Source organism: Crinia signifera, chromosome 2, assembly GCF_055691185.1.
Source record: "Crinia signifera chromosome 2, ASM5569118v1, whole genome shotgun sequence".
Classification (NCBI taxonomy): Eukaryota; Metazoa; Chordata; class Amphibia; order Anura; family Myobatrachidae; genus Crinia; species Crinia signifera.
In genome coordinates this window covers 321,063,805-321,090,079 of record NC_139218.1, presented here as the reverse complement: position 1 = coordinate 321,090,079, position 26,275 = coordinate 321,063,805, and the positions used below count along the sequence as shown (strand labels likewise).

The window sequence follows — 26,275 nt, the reverse complement described above, 5'->3', positions numbered from 1 at the left end:
CAGCAGCTGATAAGCCTGCAAGTGTACGTTGGATTATGGGAGGAAAATCATACAAAGCGAGAACCTATAAACTCTGTAGGTGCCCTGGTCAGAATCTAATCCATGATCCCAGTGCAGTGAACAACAATGTTAACACTGTGCCACCATGCTTGTGCAGCTATGTGTCAGGGCTGCATCCTTGGAAAGTACATTACCGTGACCGTGCTGAGTTCTGCTTATAGTGGGTAATAGCTTACAGTCGTGTGTACAAAGTGTTCTGGAATCACGCTTTGCCTTGTCTCCACAATTTTGGCATCCTGCTGAATTATAATGAATGAATAGGGAAGGGAAGGAGAGGGGAAAACCCAGACGAATATCATGTTACGTTATTGGATTCTGGATGTTGTATTTGTAAAGGCTCAAGGCAAAGTTCTACAATGCAAATGCAAGGACTTAGACGGGTACATAGAAATCCAAGTATTGTGTAGATTCATGTTCTCCGATTATCATGATTCCACTATACATTAAAGCGGAATGCAGTCAGCAAGTCCACGGTCATGATGCCTACAGTAGTGTCAACAGCAAACATGTCAACACCTCCAAAATGTCATTATAAATGTTGATATGTGGAATTCTGTCCTTGGTTTTAGTATTAAGGTTAGGGATGTGCTTACCGAGTTGCCACTAATTGCACCGATTGTTGACATTCTAAGCATTGACAAAATATACCATTATATCTGTGAAAAAACGGTAGTGGGCTTCTAACGCGACCCCCCCCCCCCCCCCCCGCCGCCCCGCACCGACACCCCCATCACCTGTGTCCGGGCAGCACAGCTCTGTGACCTCCTCCTCCCTGCACTATGATCCTCTTCCGGGTGCAGGGAGGAGGAGAGCCAGCTCCCCCACCGCAGTAGCACAGTGCCGGGTAAGGGAGGAAGGGGGGAGCCGCCGGGTCACGATGGGACCCGCTGACTCACCGCAAAGGACAGCTCTTAACGCAAGAGCTGTCCTTTACCATAATTATCACATATGTTACAGCATATGCGATAATTATGTATGTGGTAGCCGGCGGTAAGGGGGCGCGGATGTTAGAGCATCCCCCCCTAGGTGTTTCCAGATGCATCAAGGTTTCTTTTAAGTGAGTTCAAATATTGGCGTACCGGTACTCACTGTATTTAATGTAATGCTCCTCCCATCAAGGTATCATTAATATAGACGATAGGATCCAACGTAGATAAAAAAAAAAAAAAAAACATTTTATTTAAAAAAATATTTTTAAAACATGAAGTACAAATAAAAATATAAAAGAGGATCACAGATATCCTGGAGGAGCCGGCAAACAAAAAACCTGGACCTGGTCAATTCGGGTGTGAAAAGTACCAAGGTTTTCCAAAAATGGATGTTACCTTCTCTCCAGGATTCTGTGATGGTAAGTGTCCTCTTTTATCTATGTGGTCCCCTCTGGCCAACGCATTTCGGGAATCCAGGTTCCCTTTATCAAGGCATTGTTATTACCAGTTATTGTTATTACCAGCAGATGTACAACGGAGTGGACCGCTTTCTATAGCGACCTGCTATGGAAAGTCGGCCACCCCCAGGAAAGGCCAGCGCTTTCCCCAAAATCTCTGTCCATACACACTGGGCAAAATCGCCCAGTTATTATGGACCTTTACTTGAAATGTGATGGGGAGCGTGGCTTGGCACAGCATGGGTACGCAGCATTGTGCTGTAGCTCCCAGCATTTATCATATGTTTATCCTGTTACTTATGGACAAAGGATCCATTATCATCTCTGTAGCTGTGTTGACACCCATGGAACTCCTGTGTTTTGAAATGCAGAACTATCTACAAATAAAATCGCATATTTAATAATGATATTTGTTTTGTGTTAGTAAAGTAAGGTGACCACCTCATATGATACTATTTCTTTTTTTCAAATAAATGTTATGGTTTTTTTAATGCATGTGTTTTATACATATTGGAACGTTTGTACAATATTTCTATGTAATGTTAAGTTACAAACACACTATGCACTCTTGGCTTATGATTTTGACAATATGAAAGAAAAGTTAGCCAAAATCGCACAGTGGGGCCAATTCAGACCTGTTTGTATGGGTCTGAATTCGGCCGCATGTGCAGACGCTTGGTGTGAGCGGGCACGGCAAACTGCTTGTTCGCTGACCCATTTGAACCTAGCAGTGTGGGCAGGGTGCTGGACGTTCCCATGTATATGTGCCCCTCACGCGGGTGCGGTGGGCAGCTGACTCCAGCAAATATCAGCTGTCCGTCCCCACTTCCCATACAGGGCACCCGCAGACCTAAGACGTCATAATTTGATGGTCGGGGACCATGCAAGTCTGCGAATGGATGTATATGCCAAAGAGTGCGGGAATATTCTGCGTTTAATCCACACGCAGAGCTGCAAAATTTGTAGCTTTGCGTGTGGACCAGAATAAGGTCCCCAGTGTATTCGGCTTTACAACACATGCCCCTCCTCCCAGTATGTGACTAATTGTGTTTCGGTGCCTTCTCACACCTGCAGGCTGTCATGGTCCTATAACCATACATAATGCCCATTCAAAAAGTCATGCCTCAAATAAATGTAAAAAGTGTGACATACTTAGAATGTAGGAAACCACCTCATAATCAGCGTTACAATAAAGAAACCTGATATTTATTTGTGTCCTGCAGTATTTTTCCTTGCAAAACAAAGGGCATCTGTTAACATTGCAATGCAAAATGGTGTATATAGATTGTTAGCTGGATGGTGTGTACACCGCAGATTGTTAGCTGGATGGTGTGTACACGTGCAGATTGTTAGCTGAATGGTGTATACACGTGCAGATTGTTAGCTGGATGGTGTATACACCTGCAGACTGTTAGCTGGATGGTGTATACACGTGCAGATTGTTAGCTGGATGGTGCGTACACGTGCAGATTGTTAGCTGGATGGTGTATACACGTGCAGATTGTTAGCTGGATGGTTTATACACGTGCAGATTGTTAGCTGGATGGTGTATACACGTGCAGACTGTTAGCTGGATGGTGTATACACGTGCAGATTGTTAGCTGGATGGTTTATACACGTGCAGATTGTTAGCTGGACTTGCTCTTAAATTTTTTATAAGTCGTCTCTCCTACATTTGCCAACCATCTGATTTTGCCCCAAGTTCTAATTATTTGTAGAATTCATTTGTTCGTTCAATGGGCCAAATTCAGCTAGAAATGCTAATTGGATCATTTGCAAAATGTGCGATTATCGAACAACTGCGCATGTGTTCCATTCGCAATTGGAAATAGTGACTGAAAATGTGTATGAATCGTAATTGCAACTGTCTGGGTGTGGGCTTCGCAGTCAACTGCAACTTGAGCGATGCTGAATTAGCCTTATAGTTGTTATATATTTAATGCATTGTTTGTATTTGCATGGAATAATCAATCAGCTGCTGGAAATTCTTTATCTTTAACCCTTTGAGTGCCAACATCTGTGAGAGATGTGCAAAACATCCGCTAAAAATGCCAGCATCGCTTACATTTGTTATATAAATTCAAATAAGAATGTGTTTAAAAAGATTATATTTTCTATATAAGGGAAAGATTACATGTCTTTATGATGAATAAAAATGTTTGCTTGCCAATTTTCACACCTATTTTGACAAATTCACTTGGCAATCAAAAGGTTAAAAGTACCTTTGGAGAAGTGTTATATGCGCAGCTACTGGGTGCTGTATACTAGAAACATACATGACTTTACAAGGAAAATTTCAACAACGCCTAAGAAAAGTAGTGTAGTGGTGAACAAGACATTACACTGGGGGTAAAATAGGCCATTTGCAAGACAAAGAGAGTATACTATATGTCCTGTTCTTTCAGCATACCTGCGTGCTATAACGTGATCCCCTTAATGATGATGGCGAAGCCTTTTACCTTGGTTAAAGCTAGCACTAAGGATATCTCTATTATTTTCAGCATGTCCAGCAATCAATAGATTCCTATTTTGGGCACTCTACATCTACAACCATTCACTAGTACGCTGTGTGGTAATGCTGTGATTGTCATACAGAGATGCCCCTGATGGACACTAAAATGTTACGGAGTACTTTTTTATGAAATTTATTATATTGAAATATAACGTGTTTACTGGGTGGAATAGGCTGATAACCATCCAATATTACTGGGATCCGGACACATGGCAAAGCGTAGTGCAAATCTTGCAGAGCTGAAGATCATTGGATAGTATCACATCAGCCTGGCAGCCACAGGGAGCCCCAAGCAATGCCCTGGTCATGTTTACTGCTTAGGACAAGCAGAGGTGGACGCTCCCACCTTCCTGTCCCATACAAGTCAGAGTTGTTTGTTGTTGTGTTGCTGTAATACAATGGAAAATATTCAATGCCGAGTTTTATTGTATACAAGATTATAATGTTTGTCATATCATCTTAGGTAAACCTTTTAGTTTCTAAATCATTATATTATATAGTCATAAGCATGAAAATACTGTACTAACACACAATAATAAAAATGGCAGGCAAACCGTAGATGCGGCACACACTTGCTGTTCTGTCTCTACCATGCACTCCTCTTACCAATCTGCAGGCGCCTTGGCAGCATTACTATAGCGAAACCTGAGGTTAGAAGAGGAAGTGCAAGGCTAGATGGTACAGCACTAGATGGTACAGCACTGCCACTCTCTGCTGTGCCAGGCAGACTCCTCCATGTGACAGGCCTCTCTGCACCTATATATATATATATATATGTGTCCGTGAGTCTCCGAAACACTGTCATCTGCTTGCAGAGAGTGAAACTACATCTCTCTCTCTCTCTCTCTCTCTCACTCACTCACTCACTCACTCACTCACTCACTCACTCACACTCACACACATGCACAAACACAGAAGATAGCAGACTAGCTTTCAAAGCTTTTGCTTCGAGTGGGATTACTAGTGTTTTTATATTTCCTTTTACACCCCTGCAATAAGCACTGGAAATATAAATGAACCGTGCCCGCTATATTATTGGCTGACAATGGGAAAGTCTATTTGTGTTTTGGTATCCAGGTGAATGGGTGGGGGGGGGGCACCTACTATACTTTTCGCATAACTGCCTAATGCAATGTTTATAAATGACTCCTAGATACTTTGCATGATGTGTAGAGGTCTTAAAAGAACAAGTTAATCAGCTTTGTAATTCCCCCAGTTCTGTTCATTTTGTGTGTAATTATAATTTGTAGGCTGTGTAGTATTGACATGTTATCTTTGATCTGTTTGTGTAATGTGGGTGTTTCCATGAATGTGTACATATGTATGCTGTGTTTCTGCAGTATTCTGTGGTTATTTACTTTCTAAACACTTTTTGTTATCTTATGTTAAATAACCGTTTACTTTTCCGGCCTGTTTAAAAGCCAGTTTTATCATGCTTACATTACTGTATACTTCCAGAGGGAGAGTGCACCATATAGACTGGAATTACTTTCTGCTTTGTATAAATCCGACACTGGCTTTCTCTGGAATAACTTCTATAGGTAGTGCATCGTACAGAGGCGTACCTAGATAATCATGGGCCCCATAGCAAAAGTTTGTAAGGGCCCCCTATTTAGCAACTGATGGTGATAAATATATGTAAAACATATACTTAGACAGCAAAGATGGGCCCCCTTCAGCTCTGAGCCCCATAGCAGCTGCACCCCTTGCACCTATTGTAGTTACGCCCTTGGCATCGTATTACATATTATTAAGTTATACAGACATAATATAAGAAGAATTGATTTAAAAAAAAAAAAAAAAAAAACACCTTTATCTACACTAACCCATAGATAATTTTACGCAATTAGTTCCCGGCCAGGAAAACTAACTCACAATTCTATAGACTGTCAGTATTGGGGGGATTCAAATTTCTGTGATCAATTTACTACATTGATCCACTGGGGCTATCCAATTAGCCAGAAAGCCTGCACTCCTAAGGGATTTTTTAGTATTTTAGCAGCCACGATCCCGAAAATATGCAGGTCCATGAACATTTCACGCATTCTATGTGTTTTTGCATTCAATTTAATAAACTTTAATGTGTGTGTAGGTACTTGTTTCCTAGCACGGCGCCCAGATTTTCTACGTACGGCACCGTAAGGAAATCGCATCGAATGCGATGCAAATTTTTTTATATATATATGTCTATCGCACCCCCCCACTATCCACGCCACCCCGAAGCGTGGCGAGCGGCGGCGGAACGCGTCCTCCGACTTTTTCCTTACCCCACTATCCACGTTGGCGTGGAGTTGATTTTATATAGTGTGACGAGCCACCGAGCCCGAAGCGTGGCGAGCGGACGCGGATTTCTTTACATGGATTCCGCGTCCCCTCGCGGGGCGCGCTGCGCTCACCATGCTTCAGGCTCGCTGCGCTCGCCACACTATATAGAATCAACTCCACGTCGACGTGGATAGTGGGGTAATGAAAAAGTCAGAGGACGCGTTCTGCCGCCCCTCGCGGGGCTCCCTGTGCTCGCCACGCTTTGGGGTGGCATGGATAGTGGGGGCGGGGGGCATCCTATCTTTTACATGTATTCACTGACTTAGCCCATTAAAAAGATAGGATGCGATAAAAAATCCTTACCCTGTATAGTCCACTACGTAAATGGAGTAGTGGGCGCCGTGCTAGGAAACAAGTATCTGTGTGTACATTTTGAAATATAATAGGTAAACGTAGGGTTGAGATAGTGGCATTCATATAAAATATGTTAATGGGAAACCTAACTAGTATCTAATATCTAAATATTATCTAGCTGTTTAGCACTATCTCGATATACAGTGATATGGTGGCCATAGAGCTCACGCTTCCTTGGCACTTCCCTGTTGGGCTGCATGTGAGTATTATTGAGAGGGCTTCAGTTTAACATCGGCCAAGTTCAAGTCTGAAGCACACATGTAGTTTTAAAGGTGCACATACACTTAAGGTGCCATACACCGGTGCTGTGCCCATACAATGGTGCTGTGCAATGCAATGTATGCTCCCGCAGGCATCCCATCGCACAGCACATAAACTAGGTCCCCATTGCATTGCATTGCACACAAATAGCATGCGATGTGATGCGATCTAGTTCAAAGCGCACAGGGAATATTGTACCGTGTATGGGCACCTTTAAACGATATGGCCCTTTTTCACACGCTTTCATAGTAACCTAGTAGATAAGGTTGAATGTCTATAAAGTTCTACCTGTTTAACTAGACTCCTTGTACTAAATTCTAGATATTCTCCCCCCCCAGGATTGTACATTTTGATTCTATCATCACCATAACCATTGTTGGATATGGCCTCTTTTAACCCACTGGTCTCCCCACTAGACCATAGCTTGCTGATTTATAGGCCTAAATATTATCCATCAAGTACTTGTCCAATCTGATCTTAAATGTATTTAATGTATCTGCCATCACCACCTCTGCTGGCAGTGAGTTCCACACCCATCGGGCCAATAAATCGTGTGAAAAGGCCATATCATTATCGTATGCGTTTTACCTCCGGATATGATCCAATGCTTGCCCCCGTGGCACATCTGATCCGGAGATCTTCATTGTTGCCACAAGGATTTGTTGGATCCTGTGGCAGACAATGCACTCCACACAAAAGGATGTATCGTATCGTATGTGGTTAAGCCGCCGGGAAGTAGCCGAGGGGGGGGAGGGGGGGGGGCTTTAGACAAGGAATGGGCCGGTCGACCACATTGGAGGCCATACTTTAATGGAGAATCCTCACTTTCACATACAGAAGCATGACTGTACACAAGAGGAACGGTTTATACTAGAATTTGCATAAAGTTGCAGTCTAGCCTATAGTAACGGGCCCATATGCGGTCAGAGCCACGCACAATATAAGATTAGGCCCATGTTGACTGATGTTATTTTACCGTTTTTTTTTTCTCTTCACATAAAAAAGGTTGACATGGATAAGGTCGACCGGTTTAAAAGGTCGACATAATAGTTAGGTTGACAATGGGAAGGTCGACAGTCAAAAGGTTGACATGAGTTTTTCTAATTTTTCAAATAAATGTCAGCATGTTAGAGGTTTGCATTTCCACCCCTGCCCTGAGGTCTGTGTAACATTAGTGTAAGACTCCAGGTATACTAGAAGGTTGCATCTGCCTGTATAGCCAGCCTCATAGTTCATCTATGGTAACTGATTTTCCAGTGGTTTGCATATAATTTTATCCTGCAGGTGCACAATAACTATAGAACAGGGCTGGGCAACACCGGCCCTCCAGATGTTAGTGAACTACACATCCCAGGATGCTTTGCATTAGTTTTGCTATGTGGCCATGCTGAAACGGATGCAAGGCATGCTGGGATGTGTAGTTCATCAACATCTGGAGGGCCGGTGTTGCCCAGCCCTGCTATAGAAAGTCACAATCACTTATGAAGCCTTAACTTAACCAGTTCTTCTCATTTAATGTAAGTGTTATGAGGCATACAGCATTGTCACTGCGTGTGTAGGCCCCTGTAGATAAATAAAGTGACAAGAGATGCACTCTTAAGCAGCGTCATTGGAAGTCGGTAATGTTACAGTTCAGTATAGTATGGTCCCACCAAGTAACCATGTCTTCTCCTTGTCCCAGAATGAAGTTAGATCTTGGTGAAGTGAAGAAAGCACAAGCACTGGATATGGTGAGCACATGGAAATAATGGATGTGATAAAGTTAGGCAGTTCCTCTGTTTTCCCCTATGTCTCACTGATTTCTCTTTTCTCAGTGGTATACACTGAAGGACACAAAAAGTGGTAAACTTCATCTGCGACTGGAATGGCTGACTCTACTGTCCAATGCTTCCAAACTAGAGCAGGTAAAATCCCAGCTGTTCTTCTACCAGTGTTTATGAATTATTGTGCCCAGTTGTAAAGTGCAACAGAATGTGCTGGTGCTACATACAGATCTAGCTACACTCATGGTTGCCACGATCCGGCTGCTCATGCTTCTTTGTCGCTCAAAATTTACACTGGCATTGCGGAAACAGCGCGCTGCAACATCGCCACTCAATACGTTTCTAGGAGCTGCAGGAGCAAATTAAATGCACAGTGTGGTGATGGGATTGGGACAATCGCCACGGAAGTCTCACATGGCGAATGGTGCAGCAACCATGAGCGTGGCTGCATCTGTAAATAAATGTTAATCATTATGTAATTGCTGTTACTTGTGTATTATTGAAGAAAAAGGTGCCAGCGCTGGCTGAAATGATGCAGGACGGTTCAAACTGTATTCGTTTATTAAAGGAAATATTAATAACCGTAAACAATATTACCTAATGGTATAAAAATATTTAAAAAATCATATAATTAAGCTAAAATACTGAGCTGTGATGGCTTTATATTTTGAGGTTTGAAGTTAAGTCAAACTTTTCTAACTTTATATGTAAGGAATTTCCTATTACCATTCTGTGCTGGTATGTTGATTTGTAGGGTCTGGGAGCAATTAGGGGTGACTTTACTTCAAACCTCAGTTTTATATATAACCTAAAAATATACCATTGTGTTATATTGTTTACTATTATTCTTATTATGATTTCCTTTAATAAACTAATACAGTTTGACACGTCTTGCATCATTTCAGCCAGCGCTAGCACCTTTTTCTTCTTTAGTGCACCATATAGGGGCGTGACTACCCCGTGCCAGCTGCTGATAATTGCGCAACACACACACTATTCTTCTACTGGTGTAGTATTCTCATAAATATTTTAAAACGGTATACGGATGATAGGTTGACAGTGTCTAGGTAGATACAGAGTTAATAGGTCGATAACGTGATTAACATGCACAAGGTCGACCTAGACAAAAGTTCGACACATGAAACGGTCAACATGATTTTTTCCCCCCGTAAATTTAAATTTTTATTTTTTTACGTTTTTCCTACTTTACCATTGACATGGACTACTATAAGGAGCAGTAAAAGTGTACATAGCATAGCGAGGGTACACTAATTTAAGGTCCTCATTGATACCAAAGAAACGTGAAAAAAAACTCCTATCGACCTTTTGTGCGTGGCAACTTTTTTCCGGTGTTGACCTTTTGGTATCTATACACTGTCTACCCTATGATCTATACTCTTTCAGTGCATCAGTCCCTCTCCCAAGTTTCCCACAATCCTCCAGAAAGTGAACATAAAGTCCCGTGCATCATACACTTTTACATCTTCTATCATATTAAACTGGTCGGTTAACAAATATTTGCTTAGCAGCAATTCCTTTCCTTATAGCTTAAGACCCACCGGAATCTTGGTATGTTGGAAAAGTATGTCATTTGTGTAGCTGTCCCATGCATCAAAGAGAATCACACAGCGTCCTACTGATACCTAATGTACTGTTATAACAGGATATGGTCATCATGACTTGGGAGCAAATTCCTGCAGTCATCTTGGTGACTAAAACATTGTTTATGCATTTCATAGATGGGTGGTTGATTCAGGGTATTTAAAAACGAAAAGGCATGCCCTTGTATTAAAGCAAGCATTGTGCTTGCTGCTGAACTAAACCCAGGGGTAAAGGACAGGCTGATGGCCTCAGGTCAGCCACAAACGTGCGGGGCCAAAGCACACAATATTGCCTACTTGATCCCTCGCACTGAGCATCTTCAGACATGATAGATTACTGTCACTGGTCTCTAACCATTTTATTATTGTAAAAACCATGATATTGGGGAGCTTATTATTGCAGTTTGTTTGGGCTCCCTAAGAAGCCAGACTCAAGTTTTTTGTTACTATTCTTTATATCTATCCATGTTTGCCTCTCCAGGTAATGAATATTAACAGAGGAATAGCTACAAAAACAAATGAAGGACCTTCTGCTGCTATTCTCATTGTCTACTTGGACCGGGCTGAGGACCTCCCTGTAAGTGTACCATTATTTTGTCAGAAGTCGTTATTAACATAACAAGAGTGCATGCTTCCCTCTGGGTGAATAATTAGCTATTTGGACACTTGTTTTATAACGGGAGTGTAGTTTGCCTTCGTTATATAATAATGATCACTGGGTTTGCTGTTTGGTTGCCAAGCTTATGGCTTTCATGTCCTAAGCCAGCATTACAGCACATTCCCTTCATGGTAGTAAATACCCAGTTATACAACAAATTAAGGCTCTGAGAGCTGAATACTTTATGCCCTTTAAGTAGTACTAATTATACAGAAGTCAAGTGACAAAACCCTATTTGCAAATGGTCTATTTCTTTCTTCACAATTTCTAATTTGTCTTGGTTAATGACAGAAAATTCATAGCGTTCTGTGTAATAATTACTACAAAAATGTAGGACAAATAATTCACATATACAGGGCTAGAGCTATTTTTCTCCATATTATTGTTGTGGCATTGCCTAGGTATTCATTAGAAATGTCCTTGGATACAGCACCCAATTCTGGTAGAATCTGCAGATCACATCTATAATAAGACCTATTAGAGTGGCCACCAATTATGTATCCGTGATTTAAGTGTTCCATCATAATATACCATAAATTCTTATGTTTAATGGTGTGTACACACTTGTACAATGTGCACGACATCTGGATCGCATGCAGATCGCACGGGTTTTAACCCTTGCGATCCCGATGTGCGCTCCCGTATCGCAGCCAGAAAGTCTTGGCAGCATAGACTATATAGTTCAGATCTGCACTATATAGTCTAAATTGTATGCAGATAGTCTAAATTGTAATATAGTCTAAATTGTACAAGTGTGTACACATCTTAATGCTGTGTACACACTGATACAATCTGCATAAGATCCAGATAAGATTTTGACTATATAGTCAAAATCTTATCTGGATCTCATGCAGATTGTATGGGTTTTATCCCAAGCGAACCAGATGCGTTCAAGATGCGCGCTCCCATATCTTAACCAGAAAGTCTTGGCTGCCCTGCCTATATAGTGCAGATCTGCACTATATAGTCTAAATTGAATGCAGATAGTGTAAATTGTATGCAGATAGTCTAAATTGTAATCGCATCTGGATCTTATGCAGATTGTACTAGTGTGTACACAGCATAAGTCGCATTTATTTTGCAGTGTAATATGTTTTGATTGTACATGGTTCGGGAATTATAAGTAACCTACAGGACCTTATCTAGAGCTTATCAAAGGGGATAATTCCTGGATGTTGGCATTTATATCTGCTTTGGCCGTTCTGCTGTATGCCTACATTTTTACTGGGGACATCTGTAATCAGCACTACTGGGGACATAGGATGTAACTGGCACTACTGGGGACATATAATGTAACTGGCACTACTGGGGACATATGATGTAACTGGCACTGCTGGGGACATATGATGTAACTGGCACTACTGGCGACATATCATGTAACTGGCACTACTGGGGACATATGATGTAACTGGCACTAAATATGTACAAGAAAATGATTGCTTGGCATTCAAATTCAGTACCTGAGATTGTACACAAACTTTGTTTCATGTTTTATAACCTTGTTTCATGCACAAATTAAATATATTTGTGTGTATTTCATGTGTTTGTGTTTATACATCATAAATGCAAGATACCTCATTGAAATATAAAAATATTCTGAAATACGGAATAATCCATTATCCAAATTGCTTCTGGTCCCGAGCATTTTGGATAAGGGATACTCAACCTGTTCCACTAAAATAAAATATATTCATAAAATGACAAATACCATCCAGAAATCTATTTCCTTTACAATATTTTCGATACTGTCACAGGATGTGACCGTTTATTTACATTTGTTGATGGGTTGAACATTCGGCCACTTGGCTACTTGGCTTCTTGACTGCGCATTCATTCAGTTCACATTGGAGTTACTGTGGCCTATTATGGCTATTAGAAGAAGTTCATACATTGGATCTGAGCTGTCATTCTCTGTTGCAAATCAGTGTACCTGTTTCACTTAGGACATTTATGTGGCATTACGGTCACTTTGGGCACACCTGCTCTGATAGTGGACCTTTTGCCTGCTATATCAGTGTAAGCAATAGTGCTTTAGGGTATTAGACCAATTGATGTTAAAAGAACTTAACCACTTCAGTTTTTTTTAGGGCTACCCACTGGTACGTTGCAGACTACAGGGTGGGGGGGGGGGGGGGGGGTTGGGCACACTCAGCCGGGGGCCTGGCAATGTTGAAGCTGAGTTCAGCCATCAGCTCAGCGGCGCTAACCAGCGGCAATCCTGAGAATTTTCCAGGCTAGCCAGTCTGGGCACTGAGGTATAGTTCGGAAAATTCTCAGGATTACCACTGAAGGGGTTAAAGATGTATATTCATGGTAGCTGAATATCTGTCCTGCCCCGACAATGGACATGACACTAAATAAACAACTTCTTATTGTTGAAGTGAAGCTGTGTATAAGAAATGAATAACCTCTCAGTGGCGCTATTGTAAAACCAGAAATCAGCTGTCAATCATCCAACACAAATATGAGTATATAAGAATGTGGAAAAAGCAGCGGCAATGTTAAATCTAACCACCTCTGAGTCTAGCCCTTTGAGTGTTTGTGACTGGTTGCATATAATGTGACCATATCAGGGAAAGCCCAGAATGGGGTGGTCACATCTGATCTGTCCTTGTCAGGGAATGCCCAGTCTGGGGTGGTCGCATCTGATGTGACCATGTCACCGAGAGGCCATAATAAGTTGGTCACATCTAATGTCACCACGTTGGGGAGAGCCCAGCCTAGAGAGCTTGCATCTGATGTGACCATTTTTACAAAAGCCCAGCCTGGGGTGGTCGCATCTGATATAGCCTTGTCAAGGAAAGCCCAGCTTATTTTGGTCGCATCTCATGTGACCGTATTACCGAGAGTCCAGCATAGAATGGTCGCATCTGTTATGACTATGTCAGGGAGAGCCCAGCCCTGTGTTGCCGCATCTGATCTCACCATGTCAGGGAAAGCCCAGCTTGGGTTGGTCGCATCTGATGTGACCATATAAGGGAAAGCCCAGCCTGATATGTACACATTTGATATGTCCTTGTCAGGGAAAGACTTGCCTGGGGTGGTCGCATCTGATATGACCATGTCAGCAAGACGTCATACTAAATTGGTCAAATCCGATGTGACCAAATCATAGAGAGCCCAGCCTAGAATGCTCTCATCTGATATGACCATGTCAGGGAAAGCCCAGCTTGGGTTGGTCGTATCTGATGTGGCGTTGTCAAGGAAAGCCCAGCTTGGGGTGGGCACATCTGATATGTCCTTGTCAGGTAATGCCCACCTTCAGGCATTGTTGCATTCGGAAGCGCAGCACGGATGTATTTATTCCTGAATTAACATCTTCATATATGGTTGTATTGGTAAGCGCCGCACAGTTGTATATATTCTTTAAATAACATCTTCATGCATTGCTGCATTTCTATATTGCGATCAGTTTTGATCTCCCAGGTAACACCCGTGCATTGTTGCACCTGTGGGGTCTGCCACCCTGTATTGCAGCAGTGGTTAACCTCCAGCCCACAGGCCGAATACGGCCCCTGTAGCCAGTCTGTGTGACCCGCCCGGTGGCTGTGCAGGGAGTCAAGTACAGGGAAAATCTCGCGAGAGCTACCAACCTCTCGCGAGATTTCCCCTGTACTTGACTCCATGCACAGCCGCCGGACCACACAGACAGGCAAATCTTAAACTGCGGCTGCTGCCAAAGCGTGGGATAGGTTGCCGCAGGACAATTTGTAAGTGTTTTTTTTTTTATATATATGGCCCCAGAGGCATTTTCCCCAGTGCAAACTGCCCTTGGCCCCAAAAAGGTTCCCCACCCCTGCCGTATTGGTAGACTAAGTGTGTCCATATAGTTACCCCCAACTTGCAGAGTTTCCAACCTCCTGTGGGCAGCCTTGTCCCTTTAAAGACTTCAAGACAAAAAGAGGGTTTGAGGTGACTGTGTCTGCGCACTATTTAAGTTGTATAGAGCTCTGCTGCCCTCTGCTGACCGAAAAAGAGCAACACTATCTCTTTGGAAATACCAAGGAATTTTTGTTTGGTCGACAGAGGTGGCGCAATGAGCAATACAACTGATATAAAAAATCTGGACCCGTGAAGGGATGAAATTAACCAGAAGATATTTTATTGTACATAAACACAAATTTTAAAAAGTGCAAGTGCAATAAAGTGCATTTGCATAAAAATCATATATGACAACGAATTTCATAACATACATAAAAAATGGCAAAATACCATACAAGGCGACGGGGGTGGGTAACCCAGATTTGATCTCACCGTTGTTGGTGGGTGCGGTGGGCTAGGTGCTTTTTAGATGGTAAGTCCCGGGGAAGCAACGGGGTTGCACCACCGCACAGGCTTAATCAGAGCAGGGTCCCAAGCGTGTATTCTCCCGTCAGTATATTGGCATCCAACGTGACATGTTTCGGAGGTGACTCCTTCTTCAGACGTGGATGCCAATATTCTGAAGTGTCAGGCTTTTAAACCCTTACAATTAGGTTCAATTGCATTCACATGTATCGCATCCAGCGTGTTAGCGGAAGTGATGCGATCAACTGTGTTACTCAAGAACATGTCCCCGTTCAATCAGATCACTCCTCATCCGGGATACACCAGACCGGATATGACGTTTGCGCTCCAGTGCATTCGTTTTGCGTTCCAAAGCTTTCGTTTTTGCTTTCTGCGCTGGGGCATCGGTTGGGCTTTTTATTAAGTATCCTCTGCAAGGCGCTTTGTATATCCATAAATAGGATCTTCAAACCAGGTGATTCTTTTCATATATTATGCCGATTAGATATTTTCCGGCATGTGAAGTGTTTTCCGCCATCTTTGAAAAGGGCATAGATCTGATATCTCCGTTTTTTTCCAACATTTTCATGCGTAAACCTGATAGGAAGGATGTCACATCTAAAAACTAAGCCCTACTTCATTCAGGCTAAGTCCATCCCTATATGTGACATCCTTTTTCTTGTATCCATCCATCCTTATAAGAAAGTATAAAAATAGAAATATAAAACATTAATGACAAAAATACTGATAAAAAGTACAATAAAATGTATTTAAAGAGACATAGCTGATTATTCTAAAAACCATTTCAATTCAAATTCAATATTTAAACCATTTGGAACCAAAGTGTCGAGTGCAAAAATCCACCGCATCTCGCTTTGGGCCAAACGTTTTTCCATATTCTTATCTCTCCAATTACCTTTGATAGTTTGGATCCCTAAAAATCTTTTTATACATTTCTCGTTACTATTGTGTTTGATTTTAAAGTGCTCTGATACTGAATGACTGCTGAGACCTTTTCTTATATTGTAAACGTGCTCAGCAAGTCTTACTTTAAGACTTCTTGATGTTTTTCCAATATAAATGTGCCCACAGCTACATTCTAGAAAATAAATAACATTTCGTGAGCCACATGTTATGAAGTCCTTTATTTTATAATTTTTACCTTTAATTTCAAAATCCGTACTCTTTCTTTCTATTCCCACTTTGGTAGTGGTTTTACACATGAGGCAATCTCCACATCTGTGGAAGCCCCAATTCCGAGTACTTGGAATCTTTTCTTGTAGGGCACTTTTAACAAGTTTGTTTTTCAGGGAGTTGGCCCTTCTATAAATAAAAGAAGGTTTTGGGGGTATCAAATTCCCAATAACGGGGTCATCTCTTAGAATATTCCAATTTTTTTGGATAGTATACTCTAATTTCTTATGATGGCTTCCGTATTGGGTTATAAAAGACCATTCATGTCTTTTATTTCCCTCTACATTTTTTTCTTTTTCTATGAGTAGATGTTCTCTTTTTACCTTCTCCAATTCCATGATGGCATTATTTAGATCTAGTTCTTTATATCCCTTTTGTAAAAAACAATCTTTCATCGTATCCAGTTCTTCTTTCAAAATAATTGGATCCGCACAGTTCCTTTTTAGTCTCTTGAACTGGCCCAAGGGGATATTAGTTAGCCATCTTGTATGATGTTCACTAAGGACATCAATGTATGAGTTTGAGTCTGTGGGTTTTTTGTATGTTCTTGTGTGTATCTTGTTTTCTTTAACATATATAACAAGATCTAAAAAGTTTACTTCTAACTGACTAATATTAAAAGTTAAAACAATGTTAAAATCATTTTTGTTTATAGTATCACAGAACATATCCAGGCTCGTTTTATTTCCTGCCCAAATAAAAAAGATGTCATCTATGAACTGCCACCAGCAAACCAGGCTCGCCCCGCATGTCCTTTGATCATCGATGGTAATCATCTCCCAATAGGACATGAACAGATTTGCGTAGCTCGGGGCGAACCTGGTGCCCATGGCGGTCCCTCTTATTTGGAGATAAAAAGTCCCATTAAAATAAAAATAATTATTGGTTAAAATAAATTTAATTCCTTCCAATAAAAATTCTTTAAGACCAGCAGAGTATTCACTTTTATCTAAAAACCAATTGACAGCCTGGAGGCCTTTATCATTTTCTATAATAGTATATAAAGTGCTCACGTCAGCAGTTGCTAAAAAATTGGAGGATTCCCATTTACATAATTCTAATTTTCGAAGGACATCTCCAGTATCCTTTAGGTGAGATTCTGTTTGGTTCACCAAAGGTTGTAGGAAAAAATCTATCATTGCTGATAGGTTAGAAGTGAGACTATTAGTTCCAGTAATGATAGGCCTTCCAGGTGGGTTAGTAAGGTGCTTGTGCATTTTGGGGAGGATATATATAGTTGGAGTTGAGGGTGATTCAATATTCAAGAATTCCATTTCTGTTTTTGTAATAGCTCCATTATCCATTGCCTTTTTTGAAAGTTCTTGTAAGGCTTTGGTCATATTGGCTAGAGGGTCACTTCTTAATTTCTTATATGTTGTGTGATCCTCTAATTGTCTATTTATCTCACCAATATACTTATCTTTACTTAAAAGAACCACACCCCCGCCTTTATCGGCGGGTTTTATGATAAGGTCGGGATCTTTTTGTAGTGATTCAATAGCCAGTTCTTCCTTTCTAGTAATATTTTTCTTTTTACTAGTGGTAATTTTCTTTATTTCTTTCGTAACAATAGAATTAAAACTTTCTATTTGATTTCCTTTCATGTATTTAGGATAGAACTTTGATCTTTTTTTAAATTTTCCATTTACATTATCTATAATTTGGGGTTCTTCTTCCTCTCCCTTTTTTGATTCGAAAAATTTCTTTACTGTAATTTTTCTTATAAATTTTTGTAGATCTACATGCATTTCGAAAGGGTTCACCTGAGATGTTGGGGCGAATTTTAAACCCTTTTGAAGTACCTTACTTTCCATTTCGGTAAGTTTATGTTCACTTAGATTAAAAATTTTACTGGTTTTTGTAGGGTCCTGTGTATTGTCTTTTTGTACGAATACCCTTTTTTTTTTGGAGGATTTTTTCTTTTTTGTAAACCTCCCCTTTTTCCTCTATACGTTTTTTTATAGGATGTTTTATGTGGGTTCTCTATGTTGGTCTCTGAGGTGTTCTGTATCTTTGTTCTAAAAAAGAGTTTTCATTATTAATGGGTTTCCTTAGAGGGTCAAATCTATTTCTTAGGGGCAAAGGATTTCTACTTTCCCACCTATTTTGACTTTCTTCTACATCATACATATTTCTATTTCGCCATTCTGGTTGGCGTTGGTAAACATAATCATTTTTATTTCTATGTAAAAAGGTTTTTTGTGGAGGGAATGGTTTTTCATTTCTCTGATATTGTTCTTGTTTAATGTACCTTCTTTTATAGAATTTTGGTTGCTCCCAATTGTTTTCAAAATTCCTTTTTTGGAATTTTTTGGGAGGTTTGTTTTTGGGATTATGGATGGGTGTATTTAAGATAATTATTGGTTCTTCCTTTTCCTTGTTCTCATTTAAGGTAAATGGTGAGTCTCGCTTTAGTTTCTTTTGTTTTTTTATTCTTAGTATCCTGGACTCTTTTTCTAGTTTGGCAATAATCAGTTTTTCTTTTTCTTTCACATCTTCTAACTCCATTACGGGTTCGATGAGCTTTCTAAGATTCTCTATTTCTAGATTAATTTTTACTGATTCTTCACCTCTTTCACGGATAATAAGATCAATAAGGTTATGGGAGCAATTTTTTAAAATCATATCCCATTCATTTTTAAAGGTTTCTTTTGCAGTCCCAAAAGATGGGATCTTGTTTATCTGTAGACCTTTTGGGATAAGTTTATTAGTCTGATATTGCTCTAACGTGGCAATTTCCCACCATAACCTGTTTTCTTTAATTAATTTTTGCTCTAATTTAGCTAGAATGGAATCTAAGTTCTCATCTTGTATTGAAGGATCACCCTGAGTGTTAAAGGTGTCCTTTATTAATTCTTTTCTTACTTCTCTATATTTAAACATATCTGGCAGCAGATACTGTCACCTCTAGTGTTAAATAGTAGCTTCAAGACAAAAAGAGGGTTTGAGGTGACTGTGTCTGCGCACTATTTAAGTTGTATAGAGCTCTGCTGCCCTCTGCTGACCGAAAAAGAGCAACACTATCTCTTTGGAAATACCAAGGAATTTTTGTTTGGTCGACAGAGGTGGCGCAATGAGCAATACAACTGATATAAAAAATCTGGACCCGTGAAGGGATGAAATTAACCAGAAGATATTTTATTGTACATAAACACAAATTTTAAAAAGTGCAAGTGCAATAAAGTGCATTTGCATAAAAATCATATATGACAACGAATTTCATAACATACATAAAAAATGGCAAAATACCATACAAGGCGACGGGGGTGGGTAACCCAGATTTGATCTCACCGTTGTTGGTGGGTGCGGTGGGCTAGGTGCTTTTTAGATGGTAAGTCCCGGGGAAGCAACGGGGTTGCACCACCGCACAGGCTTAATCAGAGCAGGGTCCCAAGCGTGTATTCTCCCGTCAGTATATTGGCATCCAACGTGACATGTTTCGGAGGTGACTCCTTCTTCAGACGTGGATGCCAATATTCTGAAGTGTCAGGCTTTTAAACCCTTACAATTAGGTTCAATTGCATTCACATGTATCGCATCCAGCGTGTTAGCGGAAGTGATGCGATCAACTGTGTTACTCAAGAACATGTCCCCGTTCAATCAGATCACTCCTCATCCGGGATACACCAGACCGGATATGACGTTTGCGCTCCAGTGCATTCGTTTTGCGTTCCAAAGCTTTCGTTTTTGCTTTCTGCGCTGGGGCATCGGTTGGGCTTTTTATTAAGTATCCTCTGCAAGGCGCTTTGTATATCCATAAATAGGATCTTCAAACCAGGTGATTCTTTTCATATATTATGCCGATTAGATATTTTCCGGCATGTGAAGTGTTTTCCGCCATCTTTGAAAAGGGCATAGATCTGATATCTCCGTTTTTTTTCCAACATTTTCATGCGTAAACCTGATAGGAAGGATGTCACATCTAAAAACTAAGCCCTACTTCATTCAGGCTAAGTCCATCCCTATATGTGACATCCTTTTTCTTGTATCCATCCATCCTTATAAGAAAGTATAAAAATAGAAATATAAAACATTAATGACAAAAATACTGATAAAAAGTACAATAAAATGTATTTAAAGAGACATAGCTGATTATTCTAAAAACCATTTCAATTCAAATTCAATATTTAAACCATTTGGAACCAAAGTGTCGAGTGCAAAAATCCACCGCATCTCGCTTTGGGCCAAACGTTTTTCCATATTCTTATCTCTCCAATTACCTTTGATAGTTTGGATCCCTAAAAATCTTTTTATACATTTCTCGTTACTATTGTGTTTGATTTTAAAGTGCTCTGATACTGAATGACTGCTGAGACCTTTTCTTATATTGTAAACGTGCTCAGCAAGTCTTACTTTAAGACTTCTTGATGTTTTTCCAATATAAATGTGCCCACAGCTACATTCTAGAAAATAAATAACATTTCGTGAGCCACATGTTATGAAGTCCTTTATTTTATAATTTTTACCTTTAATTTCAAAATCCGTACTCTTTCTTTCTATTCCCACTTTGGTAGTGGTTTTACACATGAGGCAATCTCCACATCTGTGGAAGCCCCAATTCCGAGTACTTGGAATCTTTTCTTGTAGGGCACTTTTAACAAGTTTGTTTTTCAGGGAGTTGGCCCTTCTATAAATAAAAGAAGGTTTTGGGGGTATCAAATTCCCAATAACGGGGTCATCTCTTAGAATATTCCAATTTTTTTGGATAGTATACTCTAATTTCTTATGATGGCTTCCGTATTGGGTTATAAAAGACCATTCATGTCTTTTATTTCCCTCTACATTTTTTTCTTTTTCTATGAGTAGATGTTCTCTTTTTACCTTCTCCAATTCCATGATGGCATTATTTAGATCTAGTTCTTTATATCCCTTTTGTAAAAAACAATCTTTCATCGTATCCAGTTCTTCTTTCAAAATAATTGGATCCGCACAGTTCCTTTTTAGTCTCTTGAACTGGCCCAAGGGGATATTAGTTAGCCATCTTGTATGATGTTCACTAAGGACATCAATGTATGAGTTTGAGTCTGTGGGTTTTTTGTATGTTCTTGTGTGTATCTTGTTTTCTTTAACATATATAACAAGATCTAAAAAGTTTACTTCTAACTGACTAATATTAAAAGTTAAAACAATGTTAAAATCATTTTTGTTTATAGTATCACAGAACATATCCAGGCTCGTTTTATTTCCTGCCCAAATAAAAAAGATGTCATCTATGAACCGCCACCAGCAAACCAGGCTCGCCCCGCATGTCCTTTGATCATCGATGGTAATCATCTCCCAATAGGACATGAACAGATTTGCGTAGCTCGGGGCGAACCTGGTGCCCATGGCGGTCCCTCTTATTTGGAGATAAAAAGTCCCATTAAAATAAAAATAATTATTGGTTAAAATAAATTTAATTCCTTCCAATAAAAATTCTTTAAGACCAGCAGAGTATTCACTTTTATCTAAAAACCAATTGACAGCCTGGAGGCCTTTATCATTTTCTATAATAGTATATAAAGTGCTCACGTCAGCAGTTGCTAAAAAATTGGAGGATTCCCATTTACATAATTCTAATTTTCGAAGGACATCTCCAGTATCCTTTAGGTGAGATTCTGTTTGGTTCACCAAAGGTTGTAGGAAAAAATCTATCATTGCTGATAGGTTAGAAGTGAGACTATTAGTTCCAGTAATGATAGGCCTTCCAGGTGGGTTAGTAAGGTGCTTGTGCATTTTGGGGAGGATATATATAGTTGGAGTTGAGGGTGATTCAATATTCAAGAATTCCATTTCTGTTTTTGTAATAGCTCCATTATCCATTGCCTTTTTTGAAAGTTCTTGTAAGGCTTTGGTCATATTGGCTAGAGGGTCACTTCTTAATTTCTTATATGTTGTGTGATCCTCTAATTGTCTATTTATCTCACCAATATACTTATCTTTACTTAAAAGAACCACACCCCCGCCTTTATCGGCGGGTTTTATGATAAGGTCGGGATCTTTTTGTAGTGATTCAATAGCCAGTTCTTCCTTTCTAGTAATATTTTTCTTTTTACTAGTGGTAATTTTCTTTATTTCTTTCGTAACAATAGAATTAAAACTTTCTATTTGATTTCCTTTCATGTATTTAGGATAGAACTTTGATCTTTTTTTAAATTTTCCATTTACATTATCTATAATTTGGGGTTCTTCTTCCTCTCCCTTTTTTGATTCGAAAAATTTCTTTACTGTAATTTTTCTTATAAATTTTTGTAGATCTACATACATTTCGAAAGGGTTCACCTGAGATGTTGGGGCGAATTTTAAACCCTTTTGAAGTACCTTACTTTCCATTTCGGTAAGTTTATGTTCACTTAGATTAAAAATTTTACTGGTTTTTGTAGGGTCCTGTGTATTGTCTTTTTGTACGAATACCCTTTTTTTTGGAGGATTTTTTCTTTTTTGTAAACCTCCCCTTTTTCCTCTATACGTTTTTTTATAGGATGTTTTATGTGGGTTCTCTATGTTGGTCTCTGAGGTGTTCTGTATCTTTGTTCTAAAAAAGAGTTTTCATTATTAATGGGTTTCCTTAGAGGGTCAAATCTATTTCTTAGGGGCAAAGGATTTCTACTTTCCCACCTATTTTGACTTTCTTCTACATCATACATATTTCTATTTCGCCATTCTGGTTGGCGTTGGTAAACATAATCATTTTTATTTCTATGTAAAAAGGTTTTTTGTGGAGGGAATGGTTTTTCATTTCTCTGATATTGTTCTTGTTTAATGTACCTTCTTTTATAGAATTTTGGTTGCTCCCAATTGTTTTCAAAATTCCTTTTTTGGAATTTTTTGGGAGGTTTGTTTTTGGGATTATGGATGGGTGTATTTAAGATAATTATTGGTTCTTCCTTTTCCTTGTTCTCATTTAAGGTAAATGGTGAGTCTCGCTTTAGTTTCTTTTGTTTTTTTATTCTTAGTATCCTGGACTCTTTTTCTAGTTTGGCAATAATCAGTTTTTCTTTTTCTTTCACATCTTCTAACTCCATTACGGGTTCGATGAGTTTTCTAAGATTCTCTATTTCTAGATTAATTTTTACTGATTCTTCACCTCTTTCACGGATAATAAGATCAATAAGGTTATGGGAGCAATTTTTTAAAATCATATCCCATTCATTTTTAAAGGTTTCTTTTGCAGTCCCAAAAGATGGGATCTTGTTTATCTGTAGACCTTTTGGGATAAGTTTATTAGTCTGATATTGCTCTAACGTGGCAATTTCCCACCATAACCTGTTTTCTTTAATTAATTTTTGCTCTAATTTAGCTAGAATGGAATCTAAGTTCTCATCTTGTATTGAAGGATCACCCTGAGTGTTAAAGGTGTCCTTTATTAATTCTTTTCTTACTTCTCTATATTTAAACATATCTGGCAGCAGATACTGTCACCTCTAGTGTTAAATAGTAGCTTCAAGACAAAAAGAGGGTTTAATTTAGCTAAATTAGAGCAAAAATTAATTAAAGAAAACAGGTTATGGTGGGAAATTGCCACGTTAGAGCAATATCAGACTAATAAACTTATCCCAAAAGGTCTACAGATAAACAAGATCCCATCTTTTTGGACTGCAAAAGAAACCTTTAAAAATGAATGGGATATGATTTTAAAAAATTGCTCCCATAACCTTATTGATCTTATTATCCGTGAAAGAGGTGAAGAATCAGTAAAAATTAATCTAGAAATAGAGAATCTTAGAAAGCTCATCGAACCCGTAATGGAGTTAGAAGATGTGAAAGAAAAAGAAAAACTGATTATTGCCAAACTAGAAAAAGAGTCCAGGATACTAAGAATAAAAAAACAAAAGAAACTAAAGCGAGACTCACCATTTACCTTAAATGAGAACAAGGAAAAGGAAGAACCAATAATTATCTTAAATACACCCATCCATAATCCCAAAAACAAACCTCCCAAAAAATTCCAAAAAAGGAATTTTGAAAACAATTGGGAGCAACCAAAATTCTATAAAAGAAGGTACATTAAACAAGAACAATATCAGAGAAATGAAAAACCATTCCCTCCACAAAAAACCTTTTTACATAGAAATAAAAATGATTATGTTTACCAACGCCAACCAGAATGGCGAAATAGAAATATGTATGATGTAGAAGAAAGTCAAAATAGGTGGGAAAGTAGAAATCCTTTGCCCCTAAGAAATAGATTTGACCCTCTAAGGAAACCCATTAATAATGAAAACTCTTTTTTAGAACAAAGATACAGAACACCTCAGAGACCAACATAGAGAACCCACATAAAACATCCTATAAAAAAACGTATAGAGGAAAAAGGGGAGGTTTACAAAAAAGAAAAAATCCTCCAAAAAAAAGGGTATTCGTACAAAAAGACAATACACAGGACCCTACAAAAACCAGTAAAATTTTTAATCTAAGTGAACATAAACTTACCGAAATGGAAAGTAAGGTACTTCAAAAGGGTTTAAAATTCGCCCCAACATCTCAGGTGAACCCTTTCGAAATGTATGTAGATCTACAAAAATTTATAAGAAAAATTACAGTAAAGAAATTTTTCGAATCAAAAAAGGGAGAGGAAGAAGAACCCCAAATTATAGATAATGTAAATGGAAAATTTAAAAAAAGATCAAAGTTCTATCCTAAATACATGAAAGGAAATCAAATAGAAAGTTTTAATTCTATTGTTACGAAAGAAATAAAGAAAATTACCACTAGTAAAAAGAAAAATATTACTAGAAAGGAAGAACTGGCTATTGAATCACTACAAAAAGATCCCGACCTTATCATAAAACCCGCCGATAAAGGCGGGGGTGTGGTTCTTTTAAGTAAAGATAAGTATATTGGTGAGATAAATAGACAATTAGAGGATCACACAACATATAAGAAATTAAGAAGTGACCCTCTAGCCAATATGACCAAAGCCTTACAAGAACTTTCAAAAAAGGCAATGGATAATGGAGCTATTACAAAAACAGAAATGGAATTCTTGAATATTGAATCACCCTCAACTCCAACTATATATATCCTCCCCAAAATGCACAAGCACCTTACTAACCCACCTGGAAGGCCTATCATTACTGGAACTAATAGTCTCACTTCTAACCTATCAGCAATGATAGATTTTTTCCTACAACCTTTGGTGAACCAAACAGAATCTCACCTAAAGGATACTGGAGATGTCCTTCGAAAATTAGAATTATGTAAATGGGAATCCTCCAATTTTTTAGCAACTGCTGACGTGAGCACTTTATATACTATTATAGAAAATGATAAAGGCCTCCAGGCTGTCAATTGGTTTTTAGATAAAAGTGAATACTCTGCTGGTCTTAAAGAATTTTTATTGGAAGGAATTAAATTTATTTTAACCAATAATTATTTTTATTTTAATGGGACTTTTTATCTCCAAATAAGAGGGACCGCCATGGGCACCAGGTTCGCCCCGAGCTACGCAAATCTGTTCATGTCCTATTGGGAGATGATTACCATCGATGATCAAAGGACATGCGGGGCGAGCCTGGTTTGCTGGTGGCGGTTCATAGATGACATCTTTTTTATTTGGGCAGGAAATAAAACGAGCCTGGATATGTTCTGTGATACTATAAACAAAAATGATTTTAACATTGTTTTAACTTTTAATATTAGTCAGTTAGAAGTAAACTTTTTAGATCTTGTTATATATGTTAAAGAAAACAAGATACACACAAGAACATACAAAAAACCCACAGACTCAAACTCATACATTGATGTCCTTAGTGAACATCATACAAGATGGCTAACTAATATCCCCTTGGGCCAGTTCAAGAGACTAAAAAGGAACTGTGCGGATCCAATTATTTTGAAAGAAGAACTGGATACGATGAAAGATTGTTTTTTACAAAAGGGATATAAAGAACTAGATCTAAATAATGCCATCAT

At 39.0% G+C, this 26,275-nt stretch overlaps 1 protein-coding gene across 2 annotated transcripts in view; it reads left to right on the top strand.

The window, feature by feature from the left end:
• Positions 1-26,275, top strand: part of ESYT1 (extended synaptotagmin 1) — a 132,931-nt gene that overhangs the window by 63,701 nt on the left and 42,955 nt on the right. For both annotated transcript variants that reach the window (XM_083169167.1, XM_083169168.1), the window contains exons 12-14: positions 8,581-8,629; positions 8,714-8,803; positions 10,745-10,840. In XM_083169167.1, the coding sequence (XP_083025293.1) occupies positions 8,581-8,629; positions 8,714-8,803; positions 10,745-10,840 (235 nt within the window). The remainder of the gene's footprint in view (positions 1-8,580; positions 8,630-8,713; positions 8,804-10,744; positions 10,841-26,275) is intronic.